The sequence below is a fragment of the Jaculus jaculus genome, chromosome 4 (assembly GCF_020740685.1).
Source record: "Jaculus jaculus isolate mJacJac1 chromosome 4, mJacJac1.mat.Y.cur, whole genome shotgun sequence".
Lineage (NCBI taxonomy): Eukaryota > Metazoa > Chordata > Mammalia > Rodentia > Dipodidae > Jaculus > Jaculus jaculus.
In genome coordinates this window covers 177,584-193,556 of record NC_059105.1, presented here as the reverse complement: position 1 = coordinate 193,556, position 15,973 = coordinate 177,584, and the positions used below count along the sequence as shown (strand labels likewise).

The following is a 15,973-nucleotide window of genomic DNA, read 5'->3' as shown; positions in this document are numbered from 1 at the left end:
TCATACTGGGGCAGCTGGGTCCTGTCATCACTGGGAAGACATGGTTTATTGATCAGGGTATTAGAGGCTGGCATAGTGGCACACACCTTTAATCCCAGCAATCAGGAGGCCTAGGTAGAAGGATCACTGTGAGTTTGAGGCCAGCCTGAGACTATCTAGTTCCAGGTCAACCTGGGCTAGATAGAGACCCTACCTTGAAACACGCCCCCCCAAAAAAAAAAAAAGTTTATGCGCTCATCTGTTTTTTGGGATAGTTACAATAATGTCACCAAAATAAGATGCATATAGCTTTGGAGAAAACAGAACACATGGATTTGGGATTTAGCTCACTTTGTGGAGCAAGTATGAGGCCCTGGGTTTATCTCCGGCACCAAAACAACACAGCAAAATAGGAAACTACCTTGAGTCATTGCTTAGACCATGGTAGAATGTTTGTTCCAAAGGTTACTGCTATCTGTGAGCAAGAAGGACAAGCAAAGAGAATGTCTCATAACCAGCTCTGGCTCTGGTACCTAAGGAACACAGCAACCATGGTGCTGTGCTATCAAGCACTGCTTCAGAAGGCCTAATGGTTGCCATCCATGGACAAAACCTTACACACCTACTCAGTCAGACCTAGCCCTGAAGGTAGCTATGGTACCATCCCTGCCTCTTGGACAGAGGAAGTTGGGCTGACCCTCATAAGTCACTCTGGCATCTACTTGCCCTGGGCCAAGGATGGTCTCTCCCTATAAGATTCCTTTTCCTGGTAAGTATATGAGTGTTATACTAAGAGGAAATCATCTTGTTTTCAGGGCTATGTTGTCAGCAACTTGAGGGCTTTCTTGTTTTGTTTTGGAGAAAAATGATGAATTAAATAAAGTCTGTTAAACTGATCCCCCCCCATATCTCTGAATATGCTAGTGGTGTGTGGTCAGTGTAATGGTCCAAGTAGTGCCGTTCCCCATCTGTCCTGCAGGTGAGGTCAGTAGGAGCCAGGCTACTGACTGTCTTCTACTCTACAGTGAAGAGCCATGAGGCAGGGGGGCTTGTAGGTAGGTAGCTGTTGTGCACATAGTACTCTGCCCTCATATCTGTCCTTGGGAGGTCTTGGCAGGGAAGCTTCAAGCAATAACATTATCCAGAGAACATCTCCCATATGATCACAGTGCCAAGGTCTGCCCTATTGTAGGGCTGAGAGGTTAGGTCTTCCTGGTTTGGAATAACACAATGAGGGACATTTCTGGCATTTAAGACTTAAGGTTTTCTTGGATTTTAATGCACAGTGATTGGTCTTCACTACCTCTATGAAGAGGAATTTTAAAGCAGGGGAGATCTAATAATTACATTGAAGAACGTCTGTGACATTTCTCAGTATGTGCTCTGTGGTCTTTTACTACACTCCATCCAACAGGTTGAAGCAGCTTTAACATGAATGTCACATTTTATTTTCAAGGGATTATTACCTATGTCCCCTTTGTAAAGGAAAGATACTATTGTAAATCTTTTTATTAAATAAAGATGTATATCTGTATTTTTGGATCATGTTATAAATTACAGATATATTGTTTAATAAATAAAATATTTTTGGGAACAAACATTTGGAAGTGTATCATTTGGGGAAATAGTTGGGTAGTTTCCCTGTGCTTTATCAGATGTGTATCTCATGTCAGGGCTATGCAGTTATTCAAGGATGTCATTGGGGGAATTTATGAACCTGGGATCCTGGGCTTTGGATGGTCAGTGGCTACATCTGGGTTTCCAGCTCCCAAGGAAGGTGTGTGTGTATGAATATGAGTGCTGTGGTTGATTTGTACTGTAGGAGCTGGGGATGAAGCTCAGTAAGACAGCACTTGCCTATCATGGTAAGTCTCTGGCTTCCATCCTAAGCAGAATCACAAAAAACAGTACTTTACTTCCCTAGAATGGGAGTTTTGCCCTGGAGGATTACATGGTATCAGGATCCCTTTGTGAACTGTCAAAGTATGGTTGGATTACTTCCACATAATACCCTAGGCTGGGGGGAGGGGTTACCAGAATTTTACTTCTCACAGTTCTAGAGATCAAAGTCACAGCAAGATTGATCTTTGATGACGGTTTTGCCCTTGGGTTGCAGATAGCTGTCCTCTCACTGTGTGCCCATGTGGTTAAGTGGCTAGTGATCTTGACTGGCTCTAATTGTTACTAATTCCAAGGGTGTAAGACACCACTGGCTTCCAGGTGATGGGAGTGTTTGTATAAGAGGGCCACACATTCCTCTGGGTACCTTCCCAGTCCCTAAATATGTAACTGCCATCTCACACAGTGGTCTGTGGAGTGAGAGCCAACTGGTTGGAAGGCCCTGGTAGAAGTCGAAAATGCCCTTCCAACTAGTTTTAAGAATCCAAAGGACCTGGAAGATGACAGGGTGTTGTGATAACCATGTCCTGGTGCCCTTATTTGATAAATCTGGGCAAAAGATGACCATTCCCTAAGTAATTGGTCTATTGAAAGCAGCACTGCAGTTGCATACATCCCTTCCTTGCACGTGTCATGTAGCTGTTAACTCCCAAAGGCTGCATTCTCTTCCCGTTTGCAAAGACCTCTAGGATGCCTTGGCTTTATTTATTTATGTATTTATTTATTTTATTTTGGAGGTAGGGACTCACTCTGGTCCACGCTGACCTGGAATTCACTATGTAGTCTCAGGGTGGTCTCGAACTTACAGCAATCCTCCTACCTCTGCTTGCCTCCCAAGTGCTGGGATCAAAGGTGTGCGCCACCAAACCCAGTGGCTTTTTTTAAAGTGGGCTTTTTTTTTGTTATTTCTTTTCTTTGTGAATATTTTTGGATATTGAGGTGATAGAAATACATGGTTGGGCTATGATCTAGTTCTGTAACCTTTATGAATTAGGTTATTTATTTTTTTTTTCTTTTTTAAAATTGTTTAAATTTTTATTCGCATTTTCCATGATTATAAAAAAAAAATCCCATGGTAATTCCCTCCCTCTAGGTTATTTTTTCTTTCTAAAAAAATTTTGCTGGGCATGGTGGTGCATGCCTTTAATCCCAGCACTCGGGAGGCAGAGGTAGGATTGTCATGAGTTCAAGGCAACCCTGAGACTACGTAGTGAATTTCAGGTCAGCCTGGGCTACAGTGAGACCCTCAAAGAAAAAAACCAAAACCTTAATATAAGAAAAATATTTAGGACAAATAACTTGGAAGTATCGATACACAATAAGAAAGAAGCTTGAGATGTGTATTTAAAAAATGTCGATGGACTGGAGAGATGGCTTAGCAGTTAAGTGTTTGCCTATGAAGCCGAAGGACCCTGGTTTGAGGCTCAATTCTCCAGGACCCACGTTAGCCAGATGCACAAGGGGGCGCACGCCTCTGGAGTTCGTTTGCAGTGGCTGGAAGCCCTGGCGCGCCCATTCTCTCTCTCTCTCTCTTTATCTGCCACTTTCTCTCTGTCACTCTCAAATAAATAAATAAAAATGAACAAAAAAATTTTTTTAAATGTTGTAGAGGGCTGGAGAGATGGCTTAGTGGTTAAGCGCTTGCCTGTGAAGCCTAAGAACCTCGGTTCAAGGCTTGATTCCCCAGAACCCACGATAGCCAGATGCACAAGGGGGCGCATGCATCTGGAGTTCGTTTGCAGCGGCTGGAGGCCCTGGAACGCCCAATCTGTCTATCTGCCTCTTTCTGTCTGTCGCTCTCAAATAAAAAAAAAAAATAAAAATAAAAAATGTAGAGGGAGCTGGAGCAGTTAAGGTGCTTGCCTGCAAAGTCTAAGAACCCAAGTTTGATTCACAGGACCCATGTAAAACCAATGCACAAGGTGACATGCATCTGGAGTTTGTTACAGTGGCTAGAGGCCCTGGCACACCCATTCTCTATCTGCCTCTCTCAATAAATAAATCAATAAATAAAGAATGTTTAGGGCTGGAGAGATGGCTTAGTGGTTAAGCACTTGCCTGTGAAGCCTAAGGACCCTGGCTCGAGGCTCAGTTCCCCAGGTCCCACGTTAGCCAGATGCACAAGGGGGCGCACGCGTCTGGAGTTCGTTTGCAGAGGCTGGAAGCCCTGGCGCGCCCATTCTCTCTCTCCCTCTGTCTTTCTCTCTGTGTCTGTCACTCTCAAATAAATAAATAAAAATTTAAAAAAAATTTTAAAAAAAAGAATGTTTAAAATGTTTTAGGGCTGGAGAGGTGGCTAGTGGTTAAGGCGCTTGCCTGCAAAGCTAAAGGACACAGGTTCAATTCCCTAGTACCCACATAAAGCCAGGTCCATAAAGTGGCACATGCATCTGGAGTTTGTTTTTAGTGGCTAGAGGCTGGCACGCCTATTTTCTCTATATATATGCCTCTTTCTCTCAGATAAAATGTAAAAAAAAAACAAAACGTGTTTTATATCAAAATCGAAACAAACAGCATACCCTACACAATGTCATTTCATAATCCTAAGTAGTACAAATTACCCTGCAAACTTCCAGAAAACATCCATAGTAAACAATGTATTTTACTATACATCCAGAGTTACACACTTCATGTATACTTTTAAAGCTCCAGTTAATATTTCAATACAAAATTAAAAAATGTATGTGTAGTGGTGGTTCTCAGGCACAGAATTTGAGATGTCGGATTGAGTTTTTCTCCTTGCATGTCCTGCCCTGGATACCATGAGCCGTTATAGTGGAATGTTTCCTTTTATTTTATTTTATTTGGCAAACAACTACAGCTCCATTTTAGCCCAGGTCTCATTTCTTGCTCTTCTTAATCTGGATCAGAGATTTAAATTACCTTACTATCTCACAAAATACCCTTCCGGACTCCTTTCCAGGCAAATGGACCTGGATAGCAGGAAGTAACAATTACTGATGCTGCCTCAAGACTGATGAACTTTAGTTTGGAGTACCAGGTACTGTCTGCCAGCAAAGTAGCAACCACTGGGATTATTTTTAAAACTCCATTTAAAAAAGCCAGGTGTGGTGGTCCATGCCTTTAATCCCAGTACTTGGGAGACAGAGGTAGGAGGATCACTGTGAGTTTGAGGCCACCTTGAGACTACATAGTGAATTCCAGGTCAGCCTGGGCTAGAGTGAGACCCTACCTCAAAAAAATAAACAAAAACAGAACAAAACAAAAACCCCTCCATTTAGGCTGTGGAAGGCTGGAAAAGGGGAACACTGAAGCAACAGAATAATTATGGGTTAGAAGAAACATAACTTTCTTTCTGGTAGGTAGGTAGTTAGGAACTGGTCCACAGAAACATGGATGCCACCTTGCCTGCCCTGACAGAACTAGAACCTGCATCGGAATCAGTTTCATTCAAGATGGCTGCAAACAGCAATTTAGCAACAGGTTCTTGATTCTTCAAGTTTTCCTGGGATTAGCCCTTCCTGAGTCAGTCTCTTTAGTCTGCTAACCAATCAGGTATCTTCTACATACCTGAGTCTGATGAGGATGCTCATCCTAATTGGATGTTGGATTCATATAAGTCTCATAAACGTATATAAATCTCTTGGGCCCTGATTCACTAGACCCTTGGCTTTTTTTTGGCTCTTGGTCCCTCTTGGCTCCTTTGGTAAGCGCTTCAGTTTTTTTTTTCAGTTTTCTTCCCTTTGTGAAGGAGATCTCCACTCTCCCTTCCCAGAAAGCTGGAAAGGGGCAGAATTTATGTTGCTCTGGGTGCTTCCTGCTTTGCTACATGTGTAATCTCTATAAACTCTGAGCCCCTATGCAAAGGGTATCTTTTGGCTTGGGCTCTCTTGCTTTGATTTCCATGTGGGTGAGCCCCTTCCCCAGAGGCTTCTTCCCCAAGATGTGAAGGAAACTTTGTTTCCTGTCTGGCTGGGAATGGGGAGAACTTCTTTGGGTTTGGGCTTTTCTGCTTGCCTTTTCTCTGGATCCTAATTCTCCCTAAAATAATTTTCATAACTCATAATTTACCCTTCTCTCAGTCTGCATTTCCAATTCTTTGATAACTTGGACAAAGTTGGGGTCCACTGACCCGAATCTTTGTGGATATCTAATTTCTCCCTGGACTGCAGTCAATTGCAGGAAATGAGAACTACTGGTCCCCTAAAATTGGGACCAAGAGAAACAGATGGTATAACACGGACTTAGAGCCTGGGGGAGGCCTGCCTTTTGGACTCAGTGCTATCCCTGTGCTGCAGCGCTGGAATGCAGCTGCTTGAGAAGTGGGCACTGAACCTGTACCCTCAGGAGGTCTGGGGAGGCAATACTTTGTAGGACTGGACTGGCCTCTGAGTTCCTACTTTGGCAGGAGGCTGGTGCTTTATCGCTTTCACTACATGTAAGGGATGTTGCTGATGGACTGGTTACCTCTGGGGGAGACAGGCCCTTGGAATGACCATGGTGAGATAAAGGAGTGTGCACTTACCCTTTCAGGGCTAGTCAGATGGACTATGAAAGGGACTAGTGAGGAAAGGGCTCTGGACAGTGAATGCTGGGACAGCTGGGCTGATTCGTATTCAGGTCAAAGCACCGCGACGTAAGAGAGCATGAATCCAGGGGACTGGATGGGGCGGAAGCCAGAGTTAGGCCCTGAGAGCCCCGAGAGGGCCGAGGAGGACGGGGAACATGCGCAGTTTGCCCGCTCCGCCTCTCTAGTAAGGCGGTGCCCGGCCTACGGCGGTGTTGCGGCGGGGACCGAGGAGCAGACGCGGGTGCGTGGTAGCTGACGCTGGGTTGGGCGGAGGACGGGCTGCAAGTCCTGGTAGAGCTGGGAGCTGCGGCGGATCCGCGCAGGGCCTCCCTACCCTCCCATCGGGTCCTGCAGTGGGTCCCGCGCATACAGCATCAGCCACCCATGGTCACCTTCGGTAGGCCGCGGTGCCGAGGGCTCCTTCCTCTGGAGGTCACTGTGCTGCGTTTTCCTGCTCCCCACCCCGCGCCGTGGGGCTCAGGTTCTTGCCGCCCTGGTGAGGGGAAGCGGTTGTAGCTGGGCCCAGGCGGCTGCTAGTATGAGCTGATCTCACCTTGGTCACTGTGCACTGCGCAGTTCACCACAATCCCTTTACCTCCGCCTCCCCAATACTGCGATTAAAGGTGTGTGCCACCACGCCCGGCTGCCCAGCAGCTTTAAAAACTCGTGGTAGGGCTGGAGAGATGGCTCAGCTGTTAAGGCACTTGCCTTCGAAGCGTAATGACTTTGGTTCGAATCCCCAGTACCCACGTAAAGCCAGCTGCACAAAATGGTGCATGCATCTGGAGTTCATTTGCTGTGGCTGGAGGCCCTGGCATGCCCATTCTCCCCACACTCTTCTCTTTTCTAGCTCTGTGCAAATAAATATTAAAACAAACAACAACAGAAAAAAAAAGACATCATGGTAAAGTATAGTAACATGGGAAATCTTTCAGTTGTGTTTGGGTGTACTGTTCACTGGTATTTTCCTTTTCTTTAAGCCCCTAAAAGCTTATTTGTTCTAAAAGAGGAGGCCCTGGAAAGATTACTGTTTGTATAAATGTTAAAACACAGCACCCAGTGCAAGTACACTCGGAATTCACAGGACCACAATACTGCAGGTATTCCAGAGATTGAGAACAGAACTTTCATAGTACCAAGTCCCATTGTTACACCTTTTTTTGTGTGGTTGCTCTCCACCCATTTCCTCACTGTGGAAACCACTCAACTCTTCTAAGCCTTGTTTAAGTGGGTCTAGGGGCTGTGTGGGGTTTTCTCATTGCTCCAGTGTTACTAAATTGAAGGTTCAATCCCTTATTTTTTTTTTTTATAATTTTATTTATTTATTTATTTGAGAGTGACAGACACAGAGAGAAAGACAGATAGAGGGAGAGAGAGAGAATGGGCACGCCAGGGCTTCCAGCCTCTGCAAACGAACTCCAGACGCGTGCGCCCCCTTGTGCATCTGGCTAACGTGGGACCTGGGGATCCGAGCCTCAAACCGGGGTCCTTAGGCTTCACAGGCAAGCGCTTAACCGCTAAGCCATCTCTCCAGCCCTCAATCCCTTATTTTTTAAGGCAGGAGCAATGGTACTCCATCTGGTGCCCAGATGGTCTATGTGGCTCTTCTGGGCCACTCCAGGATGGAGGAAGACAGCTGGTGCTCTTGGAGCCTCTGTGAAACAGAGGTTAATGAATTACCCTTGGGGCTCATATAGCCCCTGGGTCTGCAGAAGCTACTCCTCAGCCTCCCGCAGTCCTGAGGTGATGCTGACCTATGAGCGCTACCCTGTGCAGCGGCTGCCATTCTCTAAGGTGTCTGAGGAGGACATGGCCACCTTTCAACGCATCATTCCTGGCAGGGTCATTACAGATCCAGAGGAATTGGAAGCATGTAACGTAGACTGGCTGAAGACTGTCCGGGGTAAGTCAAGTCCCTGAGCAGTGGGGTGAGAGATGGCAGTGCAAAGAGGCCAGGAAGATACAGGTGCGTGTGTATGTGTGTGTGTGTGTGTGTGTGTGTGTGTGTGTGTGTGTGTGTAGTGGGATGAAGGAGGAGAGTTTTATGGTCATTGTGCCATATATGCCTTTGAAGACACTCTAGTGTGCCACAAGGTCTTCTGAGAATAAAATTTGTTCCAGTTTATTGGTGGTTAGTGACATCTGCAGATTAAAAAAACATGGAAATATGGGCTGGAGAGATGGCTTAGTAGTTAAGACACTTGCCTACAAAGCCAAAGGACCCAGGTTAGATTACCCAGGACCCATGTAAGCCAGGTGCACAAGGTGGCACATGCGACTGGAGTTTGTTTTCAGTGGCTGGAGGCCCTGGCTCACCCATTCTCTCTCTCTCTCTCTCTCTCTCTCTCACTCTCTTTCCTCTATCTCTCTCTCTCTCTCAAAAAAAAAAACAAAAAAAAAAAACCCACCAGAAAATAGCAATCTGTGGCAACATTTGAGGAAGGGGTGTAGAAATGTGAATGTTGCTGCTCACTTTTGTTCAGCTCCTCTTGGAGCTGCCATCACCTAAAAACCCCACTGGGAGCTTGGAACAGCACAGATTTATTCTCAGTTCTAGAGGCCCAGATCCTAAAATCCAGGTGTCATCAGGGCTATACCCCTAGTCTCTAAAGCAAGGTCTTTCCTGTCAATCTAAGCTGTTGGTGGCCCCAGGCATTCCTGGGCTCCTAATAGCATTCCCCCACCAGCCTCTGACTCCATATTTTTTTCAAATTAATTTATTTTTTATTAACAACTTCCATGATTGTAAACAATATTCCATGGTAATGCCCTCCATCCCTTCACTTTCCCCTTTGAAACTCCATTCTCCATCATATCCCCTACCCCTCTCAATCAGTCACTCTTTTATTTTGATGTCATCATCTTTTCCTCCTATTATGATGGTCTTGTGTAGGTAGTGTCAGGCACTGTGGGGTCATGGATATCCAGGCCATTTTGTATCTGGAGGAGCACGTTGCAAAGAGTCCTACCCTTCCTTTGGCTCTTATATTCTTTCCACCGCATCTTCTGCAATGGATCCAGATCCTTGGAAGGTGTGATAGAGATATTGCAGTGCTGAGCACTCCTCTGTCACTTCTTCCCAGCACCATGATGCCTTCTGAGTCATCCCAAGGTCACTGCCATCTGAAAAGAGAAGATTTTCTACCAAAAGTGAGAGTAACCTTAATATAAGGGTATAAACAGTAAGAGAAGTGCTTACTGGGCAGTTTGATGAGCAAAGTATATACATTTAGTCAGACAGCAGCAGACGTTATACCCCGAGGGCTCATGATTACACCTGCTTTGTAGGTTTTCATTATCAGGGATGTATTCCCTCCCATGGAGCGGGCCTCCAGTCAATTAGAGGGCAGTTAGTTTCCACCATGAAAGATGTGCCACTGTTGTACCCGGTGGCTTATTTGGCCTAGCTGGGAAAATATAAGGCTTGCAGTGTCCACTGTTGAGTATCTTCACTGGTGATTTTTCTTTCTCCCATTGAACTGCATGCAGAATGGCTTCTTTCAGCTTTCTGTCAGCTGGTCTACAAGGAGGAGGTTATCAGTTCAGTTCTAGCAGGATTTCTCAGTGGCCTTGCAGCCCAAATATGTGGAGTCTTCAGCAATAGGGTCTTACCATCTATTCCTGGTGGTCTGCTTCCATCTTTTTTTTGAAATCTTATTTTATTTTTTCTCAGTTTTTAAAAACATTTCCCATGATTATAAAAAATATCCCATGGTAATACCCTCCTTCCCCCGCTTTTCCCCTTTGAAATTCCATTCTCCATCATATCCCCTCCTCATCTCAATAAGTCTCGCTTTTATTTTGTTGTCGTGATCTTTCCCTCCTCTTATGATAGTCTTGTGCAGGTAGTGTCAGGCACTATGAGGTCATGGATATCGAGGGTCTGCCTCCATCTTTATGTAGTCTCTTCTTCTTCTCTCCTCTTGTCTTATAGAAATGTTTCTCATTGGATTTGGGACCCACCTAGTCCAGTATTATCGTAACTCCACATCTTAATTACTACTGTAAAGACCTGTTTTCTTCTCTCTCTTTCTTTCTTCTTCTTTTTTTTCATTTTTGGTGGTGTGTGTGTGGTGTGATGGTGGTGTGTATGTGTGTGTGGTGTGGTGGTGTAGTGCACCATACACTTGCCTGTGGCCAGGGTGGAGGGTGTGCAACTGGAGGCAAATGTGGCATATCCCACTCCAGTACTCTCCCACACGGTCTTGTTTTGAACTGTAGTCTCTACTGATTTCTGAGCTTGTGGCTCTGATGATTCTCACTCTGTGCTCTCCTGTGGTACTGCAGTTATTGGATTATGTGACCATGCCCAGCTTTTTTTTTTTTTTAGTAGAAATTATTTTTTTTTAAAATATATATGGCAGTTGTCAATATATACATATATATATATGTATGTATGCATATGTATATATGTACATATATACACATATATATGTATGTATATGTATGTGTATATATCTATATCTATCTATCTATCTATATACACACACATATGTATATAGACAACTGCTATACTTACAGACAATAAACCATGGTATTTCCCTCCCTTCCCCTCCTCCACTTTCCCCTTCATAACTCTGCTCTCTGACATATCCCCTCCCATTCTTCATTAGCCTCTCTTTTAATTTTATGTCATCATGTCTTTATCCTATTATGAGGGTCTTGTGTGGGTATTGCTAGGCACTGTGAGGTCTTGGGTATCAAGGCCAAATTCTGTCTGGACAGTTGTATGTAAAGAGTGGTGCCCTTCCTTTGGCTCTTACATTCTTCCTGCCACCTCTTCTGCAATGGACCCTGAGCCTTGGAGGGTGTGAGATGTTTCAGTGCTGGACACTCCTCCATCCCTTCTTCTCAGCACTATGTTGCCTTTTGGGTCATCCCAGTGGTCATTGCCACCTGCAAAGAGAATCTTCTCTAACCAGAAGTGAAAGTAGCATTAATATATGAATATGTACATTAAGTGTAGTGCTTTCAGGGCAATTTGGTGAGAGTAATATATGCATTTATCCAGACAAGAGCAGGCTTTATACCCCTAAGGCTCATGACCTCCCCTGCCATAGACTTTTGATTAGGTTTTCAGTACCAGGCACATGTTCCCTTCCATAGAGCAGGCCTTCAGTTCAATTAGAGAGCAGATGGTTTCCCCCACAGCAGACATGCCACTATTGCATCCGTTCAGTCTGGCCAAACTTGAGGTTTCCAGTGTCCATTGTTTTCACCACTGATGACTTCTGTCTCCCATAAGACTGCATACAGTGCAGATTTTTCCAACTTTCAGTGGCTGGGTCATAGGGAGAAGGTTTTCTGCTCAGCACCATCTTGATTTCTCAGTGACTTTGCTGCTCAGGCATGTGGAGTCTTCAGCAATAGGGTCTGACCATCTCTTTCTCATGGGGAACCCAGGCCTGCCCAGCTTTTTACCTGAGATTCAAACTCTGGCAGTCTCAGGCCCCTTCAGACTCTCATGCTTCTGCAGGAAATGTACTTAATTGCTGAGCCATCCCTCAAGGGCCAGTCCTCTCGTTTTTTTATTTGTTGGTTTGTTTTTTGCTTTGCTCTTTATATTTATTTTTTCAAAGTAGAATCTCACACTAGCCCAGGCTGAGCTTGAACTCAGTCAGTAGTCCCAGGCTGGTCTTTAACTCAATGTCCAATCCTCCTCTACCTTTGCTTCCTGAGTGCTGGGATAAAGGCTTGCATAATTACACTTGGCTTTTTTCTTTATTAAAAAAATGCTTTGGGGGCTGGAGAATGGCTTAGCGGTTAAGGTGCTTGTCTGCAAAACCTAAGGACCCAGGTTCAATTTTCCCAATACCCATGTAAACCAGATACACTAGGTGGTGCATGTGTCTGGAGTTTGTTTGCAGTGGCTGGAGGCCCTGGCATGCCCATTCTCTCTCTGCCTTTCTCTCTCACACACAAATTAAGTAAATAAAAAAATATAAAAAATGCTTATGTGGCTGGAGAGATGGCTTAGCAGTTAAGCGCTTGCCTGTGAAGCCTAAGAACCCTGGTTCGAAGCTTGATTCTCCAGTACCCATGTGAGCCAGGTGCACAAGGTGGCGCATGCATCTGGAGTTTGTTTGTAGTGGCTGGAGACCCTGGCACGCCCATTCTCTCTCTATCTACCTGCTGCTTTCTCTCTCTGTCTGTCACTATCAAATAAATAAATAAATAAATAAATAAATGCTGATGGAAAAAAATTTAACTGTTAACAGCATGTGTATACATAATATATACAGGCCTCAAATAAATATTTGAGAAACGAAGTGAAGATAGAAAGGAGTTAATGTAAAAGTGATACTAGAAAAGAATGAGAAACACAAACAGAAATAGACATGGAAAGGCCAGGAAATATCTCTTGTCTTTGGGAATTCTAATGAGTGGTTTATCCATGGTTCCTGGCACTTACAGAACCTCATCCTTAAACTCTTAAACTCTTAGAGGTTCTTTTTGGACATGGTAGCCACAGGAGTCTCCAAGGAAATCATCTTTGCATAATTAAGAAACCTCTTCTCAAGTCAGATGTGGTGGCACACATCTTTAATCCCAGCACTTGGGAGGCAGAGGTAGGAGGATCACCATGAGTTTGAGGCCACCCTGAGACTACTATATAGTGAATTCCAGGTCAGCCTGAGCTAGAGTGAGACTGCCTCAAAAAAACAAAAAACAAAACAAAACAAATAAAAAAACCCTTTTCCCCTTCTCAATTAGGCCTAATAAGCATTATGTGAAGTATCATCCATGTTGTTTTGGGGAGATTTGACTCGTTTTCTGTATCAGACCACTCCCACAGGTTCTCCAGGCTTCTGTCTCTGTGAGGGTTCATATAATCTTCTAGAGAGAGAGGCTGGTGTGGCTGCCACCTGCTCACTCCTATACCTGTTCCCACAGTATAGGAATTCACATGACTGCTCTAGGCCCAGTATCTCCTTTTGTTAACTACAACTCATTTTAGTTTTTGGTATTTTATTTTATTTTAGTTTATTTTATGACAGAAAGAAAGAGGAAGATAGAGAATGGGCAGTACAGAGCCTCTAGCTGCTGCAAACACAAACTCTAGACACATGTACTGGCTTGTGTATTTGGCTTATATGGCTACTGGGGAATTGAACCTGGGTCCTTAGGTTATGCAGGCAAGTACCTTAACCACTGAACCATCTCTTCAGCCCTCATTTTCTCTCTCTTTTTTAAAAATATTTTTATTTATTTGAGGCAGACAGACAGAAAGAGAGAAAGGGAGTATGGGTACACCAGGACATCTTGCCACTGCAAACGACTCCAGATGCATACACTACTTTGTGCATCTGGCTTTACATGGGTACTGGGGAATCAAACCCAAGCATCAGGCTTTGCAAGCACCTTTAACCACTGAGAAATCTTTCCAGCCTATCATTTTCTCTTTTGAAGTGGTTATTTCAGAGATAATATAACTTGTCTGTTCACATGATGTTCTTGCTATAATGATAAAGGGAAGCAACTGACAACAGTGTACAGAGAATGATGCATTTGATCTGTCATGCCAAGACATGTGGGCACTCAGGTCTCCAGGCTACACCTGGCTCAGTACTGAAAGGATGTGTTCTTGCCAGGAAAACCTAAGAAATTAAGAAACTAAGTGAAGTTCCAGACTGAATCAATGCCCAGGTGCTGGAGGTGTCTGTATTTCTGTGGGGTAGTGGGAGATACTGAAGTCACTGGGTCATTCTTCACTGCAGGAGAACCCTTAAGTGGGCTTCCCAGGACACCCTGCCCATTAAGGAAGGGCCTCAGGGGTGATGCTACCAACATGAGAGTTCACCAATGGGCTGTAAGGAGCCAATGCAGACGCCATTACAACCCTACAATGGGCCAATCCCATGGTGTTATGTGTGTGTCCTCACTGGGGCTGATAGGTGGATTCCTACTACCAAAAACTTCTTGGTGCCCATCTGCATGATGGTGAGCCTACCCCAGATGGTGCTGGATGTGGTAAGCTTTCATAGAAGCTCTCTTGCCCCAGCCTCTGAGGAATCTGGAGAAGAAGGATGTTGTCTCCAGAAGTGGGTATATAGGTATGTGGACAGAGGTGTAGTACTGGCAGCCATGGACAAGTGTAGACAATGGGCATAACTGCACTTCCATAAAATTGTATTTAGGGGCTGGAGAGATGGCTTAGCGGTTAAGCACTTGCCTGTGGAGCCTAAGGACCCTGGTTCGAGGCTCAACTCCCCAGGACCCACGTTAGCCAGATGCACAAGGGGGCACATGCGTCTGGAGTTCGTTTGCAGTGGCTGGAGGCCCTGGCATGCCCATTCTCTGTCTCTCTCTATCTGCCTCTTTCTCTCTCTGTCTGTCACTCTCAAATAAATAAATAAAAATATTAAAAAAATTGTATTTAGAAGAACAGGTAGCAAGCCAGATTTGTTCCTAATAATGGTATATACTGAAGTCTCAAGGAGTTCACTAGGAGGAGAGCTAATGAGTGACAGGTGACTAGGCTTGAGATGTGTGAGTGGTGGGATGGTGCCCTCATGGCTTCTGGGTGGAGGTACCTGAAGAGATGATGGAACAAAAGGGACACTTACATACATACCCCAATCCAAGGCAGGGTACCTGGAGGCAGAACTCTCCAAAGGCTGCAGCAGAAGCAAAGTCCAAATGAAAGGTAGATGGTAAGAGGCTCAGAAGTGCAACACAGCTGTTCCAGAGGGTTCAGTGCAATGGTGAGGCCTTGGACTGAGAAGGGATGTCTGGTTGGTTGGACTCACTATGGTTCCTTGGAAGTGGGGGAGGAGTGGGATGCTGTTTTTTTTTTTTTTTTTTTTTTGAGGTAGGGTCTCACTCTAGCCCAGGCTGACTTGGAATTCACTATGAAGTTTCAGGGTGGCCTCGAACTCACGATGATCCTCCTACCTCTGCCTCCCAAGTACTGGAATTAAAGGCATGCACCACCATGCCCAGCTTTTGTGTGTGTGTGTGGGGTGGTTCCAGGTAGGGTCTCACTCTAGCCTAGGCTGACCTGGAATTCACTCTAGTCCCAGGGTGGCTTTGAACTCACAGCAATACTCCTACCTGTGCCTCCCAAATGCTGGGATTAAAGGTGTGCGCCACCAGGCCATGCCAGGGATGCTGTTTTTGTTGTCACTAACTCCAAAGGGCCCAGGATGTAAGGTAGGGCCTTCTAGGAATCTCTGGGGGTATGGGAATAGTGGGAAGGGGCAGACCCAAAGGAGGTACCCTGATTTGCTTGGGCAGCATTTCTACCTGGAAGTGTTTGGGTTTGTTTCCTCCTTGGCCTGGTCTGAGGCCTTTCCAGCTAGGCTCTTCCCTCTTGTTCAGGACATTTGCCTGTGTTGGGTATTGACAGTTTTCTACCTTCTATTTATTCCCTGTTCTCTGGAACTCATGTTAGTTACTGGCCCTTCATTTATTGACTTCTAGTTAGAAGGTCTACATATGTCACAAGAATATGAAATCTGATTTTATTCTACCTGCCATGTGACAGACTCACAGCTGAGCACTTTACTGTTGGGAAACTATGCAGATGTGATAGTCTCACTGAGAAAGAACAAGGACTGTAGA

At 44.9% G+C, this 15,973-nt stretch overlaps 1 protein-coding gene across 4 annotated transcripts in view; it reads left to right on the top strand.

Moving 5' to 3' along the window:
- Positions 1 to 6,562: 6,562 nt before the first annotated feature.
- The window catches only part of D2hgdh (D-2-hydroxyglutarate dehydrogenase), a 37,768-nt gene continuing 28,357 nt past the window's right edge, over positions 6,563 to 15,973 (top strand). Inside the window, exons 1-2 of one of the 4 annotated variants that reach the window (XM_045148188.1) lie at positions 6,563 to 6,650; positions 7,967 to 8,312. In XM_045148188.1, coding sequence (XP_045004123.1) covers positions 7,976 to 8,312 — 337 coding nt within the window. In that variant the 5' untranslated portion in view covers positions 6,563 to 6,650; positions 7,967 to 7,975. The remainder of the gene's footprint in view (positions 6,651 to 7,966; positions 8,313 to 15,973) is intronic. The other 3 variants (XM_045148189.1, XM_004667802.2, XM_045148190.1) reach the window with 3 other exon arrangements.